This window comes from Leuciscus leuciscus (assembly GCF_965113295.1).
Source record: "Leuciscus leuciscus genome assembly, chromosome: 25".
NCBI classification, from domain to species: domain Eukaryota; kingdom Metazoa; phylum Chordata; class Actinopteri; order Cypriniformes; family Leuciscidae; genus Leuciscus; species Leuciscus leuciscus.
The window spans coordinates 17,219,924-17,237,591 of NC_138724.1; the positions used below are offsets into that span (position 1 = coordinate 17,219,924).

The 17,668-nt window shown below is 39.7% G+C and overlaps 1 protein-coding gene across 2 annotated transcripts; it reads left to right on the forward strand.

The window, feature by feature from the left end:
• Positions 1-1,475: 1,475 nt before the first annotated feature.
• Positions 1,476-17,306, forward strand: brd1b (bromodomain containing 1b). Of its 2 annotated transcripts, XM_082159267.1 has the most exons (13): positions 1,476-1,820; positions 4,754-6,118; positions 6,787-6,943; positions 7,028-7,159; positions 7,316-7,444; positions 7,914-8,226; positions 8,334-8,594; positions 9,842-10,318; positions 10,399-10,528; positions 11,164-11,294; positions 13,098-13,207; positions 13,567-13,721; positions 15,860-17,306. In XM_082159267.1, exons 2-13 carry the CDS (start codon positions 4,773-4,775, stop codon positions 16,026-16,028), a joined length of 3,510 nt encoding a protein of 1,169 aa, XP_082015393.1. In that variant the 5' UTR covers positions 1,476-1,820; positions 4,754-4,772; the 3' UTR covers positions 16,029-17,306. The 2 variants fall into 2 exon arrangements, with proteins under 2 accessions (XP_082015393.1, XP_082015394.1); XM_082159268.1 differs by lacking the exon at positions 13,098-13,207 and having other exon boundaries at positions 15,860-16,025.
• Positions 17,307-17,668: the final 362 nt, after the last annotated feature.

Consider the following 17,668-nt stretch of genomic DNA (forward strand, 5'->3'; position numbering starts at 1 on the left):
GGAAAACAAAGTAACTTACATTACACAGCTTTTGTTGTAATTTGAAAAGTATTGAGTTACCTGTTTCTCGAAAAAAGTAACCTGATTTATAATTATATATGTATATATTCTGGCTGGCGTAAGTGTTCTTCTATTTCCCACCACAGAGGATTGAGTTAAACAGTGTGTGAAAATTCTGCCCCCTAGAGGTTTTAAGATGTTAAATTTAACCTTGGAGTGAAATTAATTTTTAAAAATTGACAGCTTACAACATCATTCAGTAAAATAATAATAATATAGCCTATAGTTAAATAATATATAGTCAAATCGTTTTACAATTCAGTCCATTCCCATATTTCGAACCTGAGAGATGAAGCTACAGATTGTGTATCTGACTCACCCCTTCCAGAAATCCTGATGAATAGTTAATATTACCCACGTTAGGCAACAGAGCATGCAAATACAATGATGACACATTGGCGTTAAAGCATTACCGTCAAAAAGCTGAATAAGATTTTAATGATTAATTGTTATGTAACGATTCAGATGTAGAATCACCTCAAGTTTAGTTGTAGCTTAAGGTATCAAATATAGGCTACTAGTTAGGCTACTAAATGAATTTGACACGTAATGCCCATTACAGTATTATAGGCCATATAAACCTTAAATCGCCATATAATCTGTAACGATATAAGACCTGCCTTTTGTTATGGTGCCTGTATTGTGACTGGAGTAGTTTACTCAAGATAACTAATCAACTTTAGCCTAAGATTTACATTAAAACATAAGGCCATAATCATAATGATAAACCTGATAATAAGTTGACACCTGATAGATAGGCCTATTTCAATAAATCAAGCAATTTACACTAGTAGCGAAACCAATTTCAGGTTAGAATTTTCCCACACCTTTTGTGGGAAAGTGACTTTCCCATGATTTGTGATTAGCGTAGATCTATTTTATTTCCCATATAAATCCTCAGAACTCGGACAAAACCACTAATAAATAATTTATTCAGATATTATTCAATGACCGATTCATTAACTGAAAAGATTTCGACTAGAATGTCCACATACTTTTGGCCATAGTAACCTATATTTTAGAGCTGAGCATAGTACACACACACACACACACACACACACACACACACACACACACACACACACACACACAGGCATGCATTTATTCATAAGCAACAATAATGGCTGCGCTCTTTTGGTACAGACACATAAAAGGCAGCTATAGTAGGCGAGTATATTCTGTAAACGGGCATTTCATTTTGGTATTTCTTTTGCAATGTACAGTCAGTCTAAAGTGATTTAAAATGAATAAACGAACAATTTGAATCACACAGAAGAACACACTATTTATTGTGCATTTAATCTAAAAGAAGACAAGCGGCGGGGCGCTGCCTAGTGTCCACTTCCTTGTTTTGACAATGAACGTAATGACGCTATGCGTACGGAGCCGTGCGCGATGACGCAGTGCGTAAGGCGATGGAGAGCTGCAGCCGCATTGTTGTGGGGGGAAGAGAGGCGAGCTAGCCTGCTAGCATAGTGTCCATACGGCCAGCCCAATAACGACCGAAAACAGGCGCGTTAGCATGGTCGAGCTGCTGTTATCTTAAGCATGTAACTCCGGCTTTTAAATGCTAATATTTGGATCCGGCAGACCGTTACGGATACCTCATATTACCATCGGAATACAACGGAGAAGCGGCTGGTGGACGGTAGCGCGGCTCGTGCACGGATTACACCTACTGCTGCTCAGTAGGCCACACCGCTGCTGCTTTTAGCTCGGCCGTACTGCCTTTAAAGCTTCCTTTAACGTCGACGGCGAAGGTAAGAACAAACCGCAAGGTCCCTTTGGGTTTATTTATATATTTGCAGCCTGAAACATGCGTGTGTATTCATATTTTACAGCGCCTGTTTTGTTTTGTTTGACGCCATGTTTGCAGTAATGTCGGTGGCTCTCTCCAAACAGCATTAGCTCACTAGCACAACCGCCAGAAGGCCGCCGGATACCGTGTGTGTCCTTGCTGCTCAGTTCGAGTGTGTTTCCTTTCCAGTCCAGTGTGTTTGGCCTTGTTCTGCCCTGCCCCCTTCAAACTAACAAAAGCCTGGATGCAAATCGAGGCTGTTATCTGTTGTTACACGCCAATGTCTTAATTAAACGGGTTAATGTAGCAGCTATCAGATTGCAGACCTTAAAGTCAGGTATGGATTTGAATAAAATAGTAAATTAAGTCTCAAATTGGCAGTTACGTTAAATACTGCTGTATCATTAATATCGTTTTTACATATATTATTTACAATGTCAGATGGCGAAATGCACACATTGACAACACAAACGCAAGCGTTTTCTGTTTCTATGCCAACGGTTTCAAACTTGGGTTTAAGTTGCTATGGATACCGGATAGGATATATACCTAAAGTAATGCTGCCTTCACTTGCTATCGGAAATTTCCTACTTCTGAAGTCCTGATTTCGGGCTCTTCGCTCAATGCTGCGTTCATAAGTCTCGAGATGACGACACGTGACATTCTATTCGTAAATGTTCACGTCCTCGGGCTGTTTATACGGCAATACTATCAACACATAAATCATTTGTAACGTTCAGGTTGTAACGTTACATAAGTCACGTGGTACAGGTCACATTCAGGCGCTCTTAGAAAATTCCCATCTTACAAACTGTAATTACGAGGACGTGGACGCTTTTTAAAAGTTGAAATCTCGTCATTACAACATGGCGTGAACGCACCTCAAGTGCATTGTTGTCGGAAATAATGCATATCCCTGATGACACCAGGTTTACTCTTGCTTATTTTGTATAAAATGTAGCATCGCATTCGTTGACAACAATATAAACATTCGCTTCGCTATCTAGATAGTCAGCTTGCTGACTATTCTGGACTTTTAGTCGAATACATACAATTTTTGCTGTGCATAAAACAGACAATATGGTTCAAATGGTAATTTGTATATGTAAATATGCACTAGGCTACTTCAACTTGTAACGTTAGCTGTTGCAGCAATCATTCTCCCCTCTGCCATGTTTAAAGTTTATGGCAGCCCAACTCGGGAACTCGGTTTCCCAGTAGTAATATGACTTGAGAGGGTTTTCATGTCCAATTTCCCACTAGGAAACTCGTATTTATGATAATACCGATAGCACATGAAGGCAACATTAAAGGGATACTCCGCCGAAAAATGAAAATTCTGTCATCATATACTCACCCTCATGTTGTTTCAAACCTGTATGAATTTCTTTCTTCTGCTGAACAGAAAGGAAGATATCTAGAAGAATGTGAGTAACCAGACAGTTTTAGATACCATTGACTTCCATAGTATATTTTTTTTCCTACTATGGAAGTCAATGTTATCTAAAACTGTCTGGTTACTCACATTCTTCTAGATATCTTCCTTTCTGTTCAGCAGAAGAAAGAAATTCATAAAGGTTTGAAACAACATGAGGGTGAGTATATGATGACAGAATTTTCATTTTTCGGTGGAGTATCCCTTTAAGGCCTGTTCACGCCAAGCATGTGACTAACTGTAAAGTTTTAATATTCATTATGAGAATAGAGAAATCGACAACATGTCTATAACATAGACTGTACAAAAAGATGAACAACGCACCTTTACTCTCTTCCGTTGTAGAAAAGCGAAGCCACCAGTGTCCCAATGGCGCTGACATCTTGTACTGATTCGTAACCCGAGTCTGCTCAGTAGTGAGCGTGAAGTGGAGCCGCAATATCAAGGCCCACCCACACTCCCGCAGAATCGGTTAGTACAGTTTGCTGCAGAACAACTCATTATGTCGTTGTGAAATAAACAGTTATGGAAATGTAGAAATGAAAGTTACAGCTCCAATCTCCTCCCGAAAATCCCCCAAAAAGTCTGTTGGTGCCTCAGTGACTACTTCGCTCAGAGAAGCTGTCAATCTCAGCTGTCAATCATGAACGTCACACCTCTGTTATTATAGCATCAAATAACTAACAAAAAATAAACTTATTTAAAAAAAAGTAACATTTGAACTTGCATCAGCCAGACAAAAACTATCTAAAATGATAGAAACCATCTTTGGAAAAATTAGATTTAGTTTCTCTCTAACCACCTGGGGGCGATCGAAACATTTTGGCTTCACTTTTCAGGACTTGTGTGGCACATTTGTGCTGTATCTCAATTCACCTACTTATACTACACCCTAAAAGTATGTACTCTTTTTGTAAAAAACCTACTCAAGATAATGTTTTATTATACGCGGTCTGCTGCTTTTAATTGCTCAAGCTCCTTGAAGTCGGTGTATTCTGATTGGCTGTAAATACTGTTATTTTTCATCATCAGCTGAAATTATTTTTTCTGAAAGTGATGCCAATGAGATATTCCTTCTGTTATTATCATAATAGTTGTAGTGTGGACTTTAAAGTTAATTTAGCGCCCTTAGTGTGAACAGGCCTTAGCAATAACTACTCAGAGGAGCGATATTGTTGCAGTTACTTTCAGAACAATATTTTTCCAGCTGATTGTACATTTTTCTGGATGCTAAAATACTTATTATCTTTGTAGTTATTGTTCTTGGTGTGAACTGGCCTTTACTGTAGTGTGTAGTTGCAGTGTTGGATTGGTTTTATAGCATGCATGTTTGTAATTCAATCTAGAATTGGAGATTGATGGGCACATTTTTTTTTTATTCAAAATGAAATATAAACTGGAGGGTACAAATTGTGGCTTGAAACAGTTAAAAGTTGATGTGTGCTTTTCTTGTACTTCAGTTCCTCTGAGGCATTCAAAATGAGGAAGAAGGTTCGACATAATCGTGTCGCCACCCCGCAGAGGCCTCCCTCGCCCATCAAACCCTCACGCAACCGCGAGACCTTGACATACGCAGAGGCTCAGCGCATGGTCGAGCTCGAGATCGACGGCCGCGTTCATCGGCTCAGCATTTACGACAAACTGGATGTCATCGACAGCGATGACCCTTTAGCTCAGGAGATCAGCGAATGCACCAGCAACAAGGAGAACACAGAGAAGCCACAACAGGTCCTTGTGCGCTCTGTGCGGCTCAAAAACAACCAGCAGAAGAAGGGCGTCGCTTTGACGACTGTGCAGAGTCCGCCAGCTCAGGGCAGGCTCCCGGAGCCAAAGATCCGAATGGTTGAGTACAACCTCCCAGCGGTGCCGCGAAGGCCGTCTGCATACTTCACCTACGTGGAAAAGACGCTAGACGAGCTCGACGAAGAGGTGGAATACGACATGGACGAGGAAGACTACGCCTGGCTTGAGCTGATCAACGAGAAGAGGAAGAGCGACGGCTACAGCCAGGTCTCTCAGAACCTCTTTGAGTTCCTCATGGACCGTTTCGAGAAGGAGTCTTTCTTCGAGAGCCAGGGCCAAGGAGATCCGCAGCCACTTATCGACGAGGACGCTGTTTGCTGCATTTGCATGGATGGTGAGTGCCAGAACAGTAACGCAATTCTATTCTGCGACATGTGCAATCTCGCCGTGCATCAGGAGTGTTACGGTGTCCCCCATATCCCAGAGGGCCGCTGGCTTTGCCGCCACTGCTTAAATTCTCCTTCCCAACTCGCAGAGTGCATATTCTGTCCGAATAAAGGTGGCGCGCTTAAGAGAACAGACGACGATCGATGGGGGCACGTGGTCTGTGCCATCTGGGTCCCGGAAGTCGGTTTCACCAATACGGTTTTCATCGAACCAATTGATGGCGTGGCAAACATTCCTCCAGCTCGCTGGAAACTCACCTGTTACCTGTGTAAGAAGAAAGGAGTGGGTGCCTGCGTTCAGTGCAGCAAAGCCAACTGTTACACTGCTTTCCACGTGAGCTGCGCTCAGAAAGCCGGTCTCTACATGAAGATGGAGCCCATCAAAGAGGTCACTGAAACAGGAGCCACTACGTTCTCTGTAAAGAAAACGGTGTACTGCTGCTCTCATACCCCAAACGGTTGCGTGAGGAGACCTCTTACTATATACGAGGACTCCAAACCCAAGAACGGTTTATGTCAGAAGGCCGCTCACAGGGAGAGAGCGAAAGGATGCCAGAAGAAGAAGAACAAAAAGCCGGAATCTGAGGCAGTTGCAGTGGTTCCGACGGTTTCTGGGCCTAGCATTACGCCTAAAAGGTAGGTGTACATTTGACGAAATGTTTGTATGGAAAGATTCGCTGAATCTTTGTTTTGAATGGTTATGAATAGGGCTGCACGATATTGTAATAACTGATATTGTGATGTGACTTTTTCTGCAAAATATATTACGATATGAAGAAATACAGTAACGTTCACCAGATGGATTCTAGAATGATTGGGGTGATTTTGTTAGGGAGTGCAAATATAAAAATAATTTAAAAAGCTGGAAAAGACAATTTGGTATAAAATAAAAATGTGATTTGTGATTATTAAATAACATCTTAAACAAAATAAGAAATATGTTAGCTGTAAAATAAAAAATAAATTAATTTTAAAGTAAAACTGCAAAAATATGATACTAATATTTATATCTTAATTTCATAATTTTCAAATGCTAAACCATTCGTTGAGCTTTTAAATGGATGAATGCGCTGCCCCTTTCAGAGTGAAACCAGAGACAATTTGGTGAAACTCAGCACTTTGCGTGTGTGTGGATGAGCAGTGCCACTCTGGAGCCGGTAGCGTATACATTAATCGCAGTCTGCATGATTTCTCAATTGCACTGAGCCATATTGCGAAATTGATTTTGTCAATATATCGTGCAGCCCTAGTTTTGATTCTGTGTGATTCCCTTGCATTTGACTTGTGGATCTCCTTCCTTATAGTTTCAACACAATCCTCAATCAAGTTTCTGTCCAGAAGAAGAAAGTGTTTGTGGAACGGGTTCTCAGTTACTGGATGCTCAAGAGGCAGTCGAGGAATGGCGTCCCGCTAATAAGGCGCCTGCAGACTGCCATACAGCCGCAAAAAGAACCAGAACAGGTAAGACTCTCTCGGACAGGAGTGATTGACAGCCTAGGTCATATGCATATGAATTATGAAAGAGGATTTGTTTTTGAATGACAGGCATCAAAAGACGAGGACCGTCAAGCTCTGACGGAGCAGTTAAAGGACTGGCACCGTTTACGGCATGACCTGGAGCGCGCTCGCTTACTGCTGGAGCTCATCCGTAAGAGAGAGAAGCTAAAGAGAGAGGAGGTACAATTATCATTCTCAGTTCTTGTGATGCCAGGTGGAAGAGAAAGAAGTATTTATTTATAATGTATAATATCAAAGTACTGGTACTTTTGAGATTCCTGATGGTCTTGACAAAGTTAATGTAATTTCCGCCGTGTTTTGGTCTGTTTTCTACAGATGAAGTTGCAGCAATCGGTTTTGGAGATGCAACTCACTCCGTTTCCTGTCCTGCTGCGAGCAGTGCTGGATCAGCTGCAGGAGAGAGACCAGGCTAAAATCTTTTCCCAGCCTGTCAATGTCAAAGAGGTAAGGCTGTCTCATTCCTGTGGGCTATGAGTCATGTTGACCTTCTCAAACTCTAAATTGTTCTTATATGAAGATTCCTGGTGTGAGAAAATTGCATAAAACAGACAAGTTTAATTTTGCTTTATAGTTTTTGGAAATGAAATATGTAGTGCATATTGTTTTATGAAAAACAAAATGTTATGTAGGGTTTGACTTTTCTTCCTTGCACCATAAAAACACAGAACAATATTTCAGGCTTTGAAGCAGTATTTTGTTGTCATAATATTTCGGGCTCTTTTGCATCAAAGTATAAAAACCCTTATGATAGTTCTGATTGAATTTTTCTTAATTTGTGCTATATTAGTTTTGATGGTTTTTTCTGTCATTCTAAAATTTGGTAACATTTTGAATGAGCAGGTGTCTCCAGTTTCTTTGAGTGTGCATAAAGCTAGTAGGTTTGTTCTATGTTTGATTTCCCTCTTGTGTTCAGGTTCCTGATTATCTAGACCACATCAAACACCCCATGGACTTCTCTACAATGAGACAACGCATTGAGGACCATGGATATAAGAGCCTGGATGAGTTTGAGGATGACTTCAACCTCATTATCAACAACTGCATGAAGTACAACGCCAAGGACACCTTTTTCTACCGCGCTGCTGTGCGTTTGCGAGATCACGGTGGAGCGATCCTCAGGAAGACACGGCGGGACACAGATCGGATAGGTTTTGACTTCGCCAGTGGAATGCACCTCGCTGAGCCTCCTAAGATAGAGACACCTCCATCATTTACCTGGGATGATGGTAATTCCCTACCTGTTACATTTCTATATTAGACTACTTAAAATTGCAAGTTACAGAGTTTGTGTAATTGGTGAACGATTATAGATTTTATTCTGTTTTTGTACCAGTTGACCGACTGTTAAATCCAGGCAATCGCGCACACATGTCTAAGGAGGAACAGTTGAAAAAGCTGTTGGAAATGCTGGATTTAACCAGTGCCATGAAGTCATGTCCTTCCAGGAGCAAACGGCTCAAGTTGCTCAAAAAGACCATCAGTGATGTGCGAATGGAAATGGGTCCCAAAAAGGAGCCCCCTTCATTGGAGCAGAATAATCCCAAGGAAGAGGAAAAAGCGCCTCTTTTTGTACCACAAGCTACTGAGGAAGAAGGTGCACTCCTATTGAATCACATCATTTTTTTTTTTAAATGTAGTAAAACCACTTCACATAATTTGACCAATATATACTGTGCGGTCCAAATGTTTTTTTTTATAACATTACCTTTTTTTTTTTTACACTATATATATGTGTGTATGTGTGGTATGTATGTATGTTTAATTTATGCATTTAAAATCCAGCCTAGTCAGCATTCAATAATATATGAAAGAAAACCAAGTTACATCCTTCAATTTGGTCTACGCATTAAAATCCATCTGGAGAATCTGAAAGTGGATTTAAATATTTTGGAAAAGGCACATTTTTGTAGCATTCTGCCATGGGATCTCAAAAAGTCCCAAATCTTATCTGGATTTAGCAAGAAATCAAAAACTCATCCGATTGATTATCACCAGCAATTTTTGGACATGAGCAATGTTCACACAACATACCCCAATATACACAGATGGATCTAGATCTGGAAATCAAGTGGCAGCAGCTTTTGCAACAAATGAACGGCTTCAGGGTATACGCATCCCTGACCAAAGTTCAGTTTTCACTGCAGAGGAAAATGCTCTATTAGTGCCATTGAAGTTCATTGAGATTTCTTCACAACAGGATGTTTTGAATAACTGATTCAAAATCATGTCAGTGCTTAAACAAGAAGTTACATTTATGTCAATCTTGTTGTTGGGACAAAACATATATTCTCTTTTAATAAAAGCTGGGATCAAGTCATTTACACACGATGTCGGATAGGACCCTCGAGACTTGCACAAATTTTTACTATTAGAAGATAATTTAACAAAGTGTAATCTTGTCAGATTCCACTGTCCATTCAACATATTTTGCTGAACTGTAATACTACTTCTACCCCTTTGAGAAATGTTTATTTTGATGATACTTTTGAAAAGGTTTTAACCAAGTAAACCCAAGTTTAGTCTTAAGATTTTTAGAATTTTTTTTATCTTAAACACCTTTAGTTTTATTTTTGAATAACTAAACCTGGCTCTCGCCTTGAATATAGTCGTAGAAGCTGGCATGGCGTTAAAAAAGGAAAGAAAAATTGTATGCTTTTAATTTACATGTTATATAATAATTAGAACTTTTTTTAATAAGAATGTTTTGGTAAAAAGTTACTTTGAAGGCATATGATTTTAATTATCTTCCTTAATAGCTGGTTAAAGCCATTTTAGCCTCCTTTAAGAACTGTGTTACTCTTCAGAATGGGTTTGTACTAAATATTTGATCTATCATTACAGGTGACAAGTCATTACCTCCAAAACTTGAGCCTTCAGACTCTGTGCCACTCCTGAAAAACTCAGACAGTCCCTGTGAACCTCCGACACTGAAACCCATGGAGCCCAGCCCTGAAAAGTGCCCGAAAAAGGTCAAATTTGACAGGGAGACGTTCTCTACCTCACTTCTTAACGGTCTCTCCCCTGACATTCTGCCCTCTGAAAATAATGTTATGGTCGCTACCTCCACTCTTACTGAACCAGCGAATATGGTCAACCGGCGAACGGCTGTGCTGTTCCGAAAGTCGAAGAGTCCACAGAAGCCGTCGAACACAAGTGAATCCTCAATTGACTGCCCTCAGCTGGGCACTAAGACGTTCCTGTCGGTGGTCATCCCTCGGCTCGAAACCCTTCTCCAGCGCAGAAAACGGACGCGCAGTGCGAGTGGAGACAGTCAGGATGACAACGAGGAAGAGTGTCCGATCAAACGCTTGGATACTGGTAAACAGCTTACACTTTTAATCTCGAGAAACATGGTACCATTGCCTGGGTGTATTTTAGACAATGCTTTGTATCTGCAGGCTTGTCTAATGGGTTTTCGGAGCCAAAGAAAGGGCTTCCTGTGAATCGAACGCCAGAGCCTCGCCGCCGCTGTGCTTCAGAGTCCAGCATCTCTTCCAGCGGAAGCGGGAGCATACAGGAAAACACAAGGTGGGAACGAGTACATGAAATACAATTTCTAAATGCTTACTATACAATGTCATAATAAATAAGAAAGGCCATATTATGCCCTTTTACAAAGTCTTGATTTAGTTTTTGTTTTCGGTTTTCATTCTTTTTCACATTTTACATTACTGCAGCACCTCTCTTCTCAGTCTTTCAGTAACGTTCTGGTCTCTAGGAAGCCCCCCTTTTTCGAAAAGTGCTATGGGTTCCCATTGGTCGGCAGGAGCAGTGTGTTGTGTTTGGTAAACCTCTTTAAGTGTGTATGGGAAATGTCACAACGCTTACCATAACCACGAGTTTCTATGCAGTACTTATGCAACTCAACCAGGCCTCTGCTCTTTTTATTTTATATTTTTTTATAATCCTTGGGTTGGAATTATTTAAATAAGAATTTTTGTGACGTGTTCATTCCCAGAAGAAAATTCAAGACTGTAATCAAGGCGTTTCAGGAAGTTCAGAAGCAGTGCACACTGCTATAGAGTACAACTCCCTTTGGAGTGACTATGTGATTTGTAACTTTGCAGACCTTTTTCGTGCTCAAACAGCAACATTACACATTAAAAATTTTAAAAGCATAATAGATCCTCTTTGAACGCCTTTTTTTCCCCCATCTCTGTTAGCGATGTCAGTCACACAAAGAGCGGGAAAGGGAAGCTGGCGATGACGAGACGAAATACGACGGATGATAAAAAAGAGCTGGTCAATTGCGTGGAACCAGGGAACATTTCCAAAGCCAACAAGCTGGCAGCAGGTGAGCGTCCAGCTTTTTGCAGGCATGAATGGGTATGTGGGATTGTACACCAGCCCCATCCTTCAGTTCTGAGAAATGGGTCAGACCCAGTTCTGGCAGCTGCATTGGTGTCCCTTCAGCTCTGGGGAAGCTCGCTGTTCTTCCTCTTGCTTGCTTTTGCCACTGACCTGCTCTTCATGGCTTTGTCTAACACAATAAAGACCTCTGCCTACTGCCGTAGTGTCTGCATGTTGAAACCCTCATGTTTTAATAATCATCTCGGCTTATCCTGTCCCTCTGGGTAGTTGCTGCTTACTTTTGCTCTTTAACATGGCGCTTGATGGGACGGCTCATCTGAAAACAAAAATCCTGTCATCATTTACTCACCCTCATGTCTTTCCAAATCATTCTTTTCTCTCTAAAACACGTGAAATGTTGATTATTTGCTTCTTTCTTTTCCATACAGTGAAACTGTATAGTGATCACAAGCTCACGATATTATGATGATTATATTAGCATTCACACCAACACACAATAACATTTTAAGCGCACTCTGCAGTTTTGTCGTTTGCCGCTTTAAATTTAAGCTCTTTAAAGTCGGGTGGTTTCTAAATTCACTATTCTCTTAGAATTAGAACTAGGGCTTTCATGATTTCCGATTTTCTCTACACGATTGCAGTGGTGAAGAATCATGAATTGATAATATCACTATCACAATATGTGTATCCTATATATTTCTATTTTTGAAAAGTAAGGTCAGATTCATCTTTAACTTGTTTATTTTGTGTTACCAGAGAGTTACTCGCACGAGATCATCGTATGTGTAGCATTAACACGATATCAGTATTTAATTTAATATATATATATATATATATATATATATATATATATATATATATATATATCTCACAGTTAACGTAAATACCGGTATATTGTGACATCCCTGATTAAAATGTTTATTAAAACCGTGTAGTAGTTCTTGGTGTGAACCAGCCTTAACACTGACATTTATTCATGTAGCTATTCGTTTAAAATAGTAGCTCTGAAACACTGTTTGCATTTCTGCATATTCAGATTTGACCAGTTACCTTGTTTTGTGTCACATAATTTTATATATACAAAGCAAATGAGACTTGACTGCTATGACAGAGGGGAAGATTTTAAGTAAATGGAGACTTAAAAGTCGGCATGTTCTTTATGCAAATCTATTATATATGATTTTAAGAGGTCATTTTATCCCGTTTTTGTAGCTTGAAAGTCCCTGTTTTTGCATAGAAAAAAGCAGAAAGAAAAAAAAACTTGTCTTTTTGTGTTCAAGCAAAGGATGTGGGGGCTTTTTTAACTACTTAGGGTGTGTAAAGGATGACGGAATTTGTATTTTTTGATGAACCAGCCCTTTAAAGATAATTTCACCCCAAACAGTATTTCTCGACTGCTTGCCATCGATATGCTGAGTGAAATCTTTTGGCCTGCCACGTGCTTTCTCAGAAATAGAAGGCTTACTTCTGCATTCTGACCCGCAAGCATGTCAGAGTCTGAGTGGGCTCATTAGTCACGTGACATGTTTGACCTTTCCAGACCACACCAAAACCATTTTCAGCACATTTTTTTCTAATTCTGTTTTGAATTAAAAATATACAAATCAATTTGTTTTTGGAAGTGGCATTAGAAGCATAATGGTGTCTGGTTATTGGCTCGGCATGCTTCCGTTAAAGAAGTGATCCGCTGCTGATTGGCTAAATACTGCCGTGGCTCTTGAGGTGTTCTGCGCCATTTTTTTTAAGGTGAACCCCTCATAACTTTCCATTATTCCTACTTTCATAGAGATTGACAGCAGCAATATTTGGATGCCTGCTAACACTACACCACTAAATCTGGAGCCCCTTAAACTAGTTTGGGCCAAACTTAGTGGATATCCTTCCTATCCTGCCTTGGTGAGTGTGCATGTGTGCATGCCGTCAGAGACTGGTTCTCCTTCTCTTCCTCTTCATTATTTCATGCATCTGCCTCCTCAGTGGCCAACAGTCAACCATAACATTATTACCAGGTGATACAACCAGGATATGCATGTGCGTCCTTATTTTTTTATTTTTTTTTATTTTTTTTATTTTTGGTGTATGTGAGTGAGCGTGTACATGTGTGTGTGCGTTCCTGTGTTTGGTGGCAACCATTTCCATTTCCAGCAGTTTATACATTAGCGGTCACAGGCACACTCCAGTTACCAGGTTACCAGGACTTTCGAGATGCACGTTCAAAGATTACTGTTTTTGATGGCCTCTCTGCCCACCTGTAGATCATAGATCCTCAGATGCCTCGGGCGGGTTGCCATCTCAACGACGAGTACATTCCCATCCCTCCACGGGACGTGCTCAGGGTCGGAGAGCTGATGCAGTACAGGTCCAAGGAGAAACTCTTCCTCGTCCGCTTCTTCGACAGCAGACGCAACTGGTGAGAAGTCTTTCTTTGAGAGAAGCGTTCAAATACAGCGAAATGTGTTAACATATATATATACCCCCCCCCCCCCATGTTAGTCTAGTCCAGTGGTTCTCAATTCCAGTCCTCGGGACCCGCTGCTCTGCACATTTTGTATGTCTCTTATCTTTTACCGGTTACAGACCATTCAAAATACTGGTAATCTTCATTCCACGTTCACACAGCGCATATACCGGTAATTTACTGGTAATGTTACAACTTCCCTTACTGGTAAATTGCCGGAACCAATTTTACCAGTATATTTAAATAGGTCCTGTTCACACATGATGTGTTACCAGTAATTTACCAGTAAGACTGCATGTGTGAAAGGGGCTAATAATGATATTTTTAAATAATTATACATTTAAAAATGTTTTTTTTTTACAAAAATAAAAAAATAATTATTTTATTTCATTTTAAAGGTACAATCTGTAATTTTTTCGCCGCCAGAGGTCGCATTTTCAAAATGATAACAAAGACGAAGCTTGATGACGTTATGAAGGAGAGTGGAACGATGGGAGATGTCGTTTTCACCATCCAGAGATGTATGGAATTCACGAATCATATAAATTATATATCAGCTAACAAATTCGTTTTTATATTACCTGTACGTTTGATCACACTATTTTATGCCATCGTAATGAATTGGCTGCAAGGAACGTGAAATGTAATGCTATATTAGCCTGTTACTAATATGTGACTATTTGTCAAATGATTTGGTGGGTTAATGCTGCGCAGTTTTACACGTTTAAGGGCCCGTCCACACGGAGACGCGTTTCGCTGTATACGTATACATTTTTTATCGTATTGGCGTTTCGTCCACACGGATCCGGCGTTTTCGGAGACTGAAACCGCTATTTTTTGAAACCGGGTCCCAAGGTGGATAAATCTGAAAACACCGCTCTTGCGTTTTCGTGTGTACGGCCAATCCGTACATTTTGTGAAACGATGATGTCATCACACCAAGTGTCAACTAGTCAGACACCGTTAAGTCACAGCCACTACATTTATGGTTTTTCATATTGTTCAACAAAGTTCTTGATTAAAAAAGAAAAGAAAAAAAGAAGCTACTGTGCCTAATATTATTGTTGTATACAGCCATAGTATACAGCGCGCAAGGTTTATGCGCATGCTTTAAGTCTTCTTCTCCGTTTTTAGTGTATGTCTGTGGCAGAATTACAGCGTCACATACTGGTCTGGCATGTATACTACATCGTTTTGAGTCGGTTTCAGTGGTTTCGTGTGTACGCAGATATTTCTTGAGACGACGCCGTGTTTACGGAATTTTTTTTTTGAACGGGAAAAAAAAATATCGGATAGGGAAAGCTCTGGCTTCGTGTGGATGTGGCCTAAAACAATCGTATTAAAAGTACATTTGAACGAACCCACAGTATTTGCAAGTAATGGCTAAATATTTTTATGCAACATATAGCCTGCTGTATTTAATTTCACTGCCATAGACTTGGTCACCAGACTTCATAAAAAGCATTACTGAAGTTCAAACAAAGTGCAATGTAACTGTGTGTGTACAATAAATAATATTGGCTTGCCTGTCTACTAAAACACATGCGAGAGCAGAGTCTCTGTCGACAGATCAAGTCCCAAGTTTGTCGCGAAGCTCTCTCCATCTCGAAAACGCCACATATACACATATATATATATGTCTACAAACTGAAACCTAGGACAGCGCGGATATTACGTCATTAATATGTGACAATGACAAGGGACGAGCCATTATTTCAAAACTGGAATTTCTCTGGATTTACAAATCCTTAAGAACTTTTGGGATAATGTAATGTAAGTGGTTTTTGATTATTTTATTACAAAAATCGTACATATTGTACCTTTAAAAGGGTCTTAATATATGAAAATATACAATTACCTTTGTGTTAGTATGGGGATTTCATCAGCAAGGAATCATCATATTTAGGAGTATACGTCATTGAAACGTTTTAAAACGCCTTTCTTATCCAACCGTCTGTTACTTTAGTATTGTGTTGGGTATCAGTTCCAGTGTGGACAGAGAATGGACTGGTTTGGACACAGTGTTGCGTTTAAAAGTTTTGCTTCTGCTGTCTTTTTAAAATAACTCTGTACTCTTTAATCTCCATCAGGCAATGGCTTCCTAAATCCAAGATGGTACCATTCGGAATCGACGAGACCTTAGACAAAAGCAAAATGTTGGAGGGCAGAACGTCAGGCATCCGTAAAGCTGTGCAAAGCGCCTTCAACCGTGCCATGAACCACTTGAGCCTTGTCCAGGACTTAGGCGCTGGAGATTAACCCCAGTCCGGGGGGGGGGGGGGGGTATTGGAGGGTCTCATCAAGCCCCACGTTTACCCGACGCTACGCTCCCGTATCCGACTGGCCGTGTTTACCGAGCCCCTCCCTCCCAATTCTATTAGGAGCCGGCGAGTTTCTCAACCTATGAATGTGAGAGCGCCTTCACTCTCCTGTAATGTGCTGCAAGACTGCTGTGAACTCTCACACTGCCATCAACTTTCCTTTACACTTCCATCACCATCCACGATACACCTTGTGTTTAACTCTGGCTGTAAATAACGTCATCCTAAATTATCCAACACTAATTTATTGTTGTTTTTTTTTTTGGTTTGTACCGCACACGACCTCCTGGAAGATTTCTACTCCTAGGTAATTTCTCAACCGCGCTGAGGTGCGAACCCATCTGGTGCTACATCACGTGCAAAGCCTTGATTTTTCCATACTAGAGACTTTTGGAAGTGGCTGACGCACTTACTGTATCAAACTTTTGTTGTTTTTCTTTTTTTTTAACGGTTAAGTTATTGTAATGTCAATGCAAGCTTCTCCTCCTTGGCATTAACATGTTATCTACTTTTTTATATAAAAATATTCTTATGGGACACAATTAAGTGATGTTTGTAAATATTTATATAAAGCTAAGAAATTATATACATGTAATACTTTAGAGTGGTTAAAAAAAAAAAAAGATTCGGAGAAGAGGAAACAACAGTAGCGATGAAAGCCAGAAGTGCATCACTCATGCAAAACCAAAAATTTTGCTGCCCAGTTTTTTTTTTTCTTCTTTTTTTTGGAATGTTTATTCCCTTTTTCATATTAGTTTGTGTGAATGTTTCAGGCAGGTAGTATGAAAAAAAAAAAAATTCCCCCAATTTGTTGCTTTTTATTTGACTGTGCTCTCGGGAACTGTATTGTAGGTCTGAATAAAGATGTGCCTGTACAAAGGTGTTGTATTAGGACAAAGAAAAGTATGCAAAACTTTATATTTGGAGTAGGCATATTTTGGTGGAAGCTGTGTTTGCCTATTTTTGCTTTGTGTGTGGGTGTTTTAATCATAACCATCTGTTGTGACTGTTTAACTGTGTCTCCCTCCAGTATGGATTCTGGGTAGCATTCTGGGTTAAAACACTTTTTTTTATTTTCTTTTTTTTAATGAATGTCTTGTATTGACCGGTACTCTTGTTTCTTTTCTCTGGGAGGATCACATTATAGCCAATGATAGTGAGTGCTGGCGAGATCCAGTATTTTTTAAGTACACTGAAAATAAACAAAAAAAAAATTTACAAATTGTGCTGCGTTTGTCTTTTTTATGGTTGATTTCGTAACATTACTAAAGGTAATATCAACTGTAAAGTTCTGTTTGATTATGTTTTGGGGCCCAAATGTATAAATAATAGTACATTTTGAAATGAATATTGATCGGCGAGTACAGAAAATCCAAAAAATTCAATTCCTTTAATAATTTAAGAACTTTATAAAAAGTATTGTATTTTTTTTTTTACTACAAAGTGGTATTAAGTATAAAATATTTTATTAATAAGTTGAGTTTCTTTTATATTGTTCAGTTTCATTAGAGAATTTTTGTACTTTTTTTTTGGCCCTTTATACACACACACACTATATATATATATATATATATATAT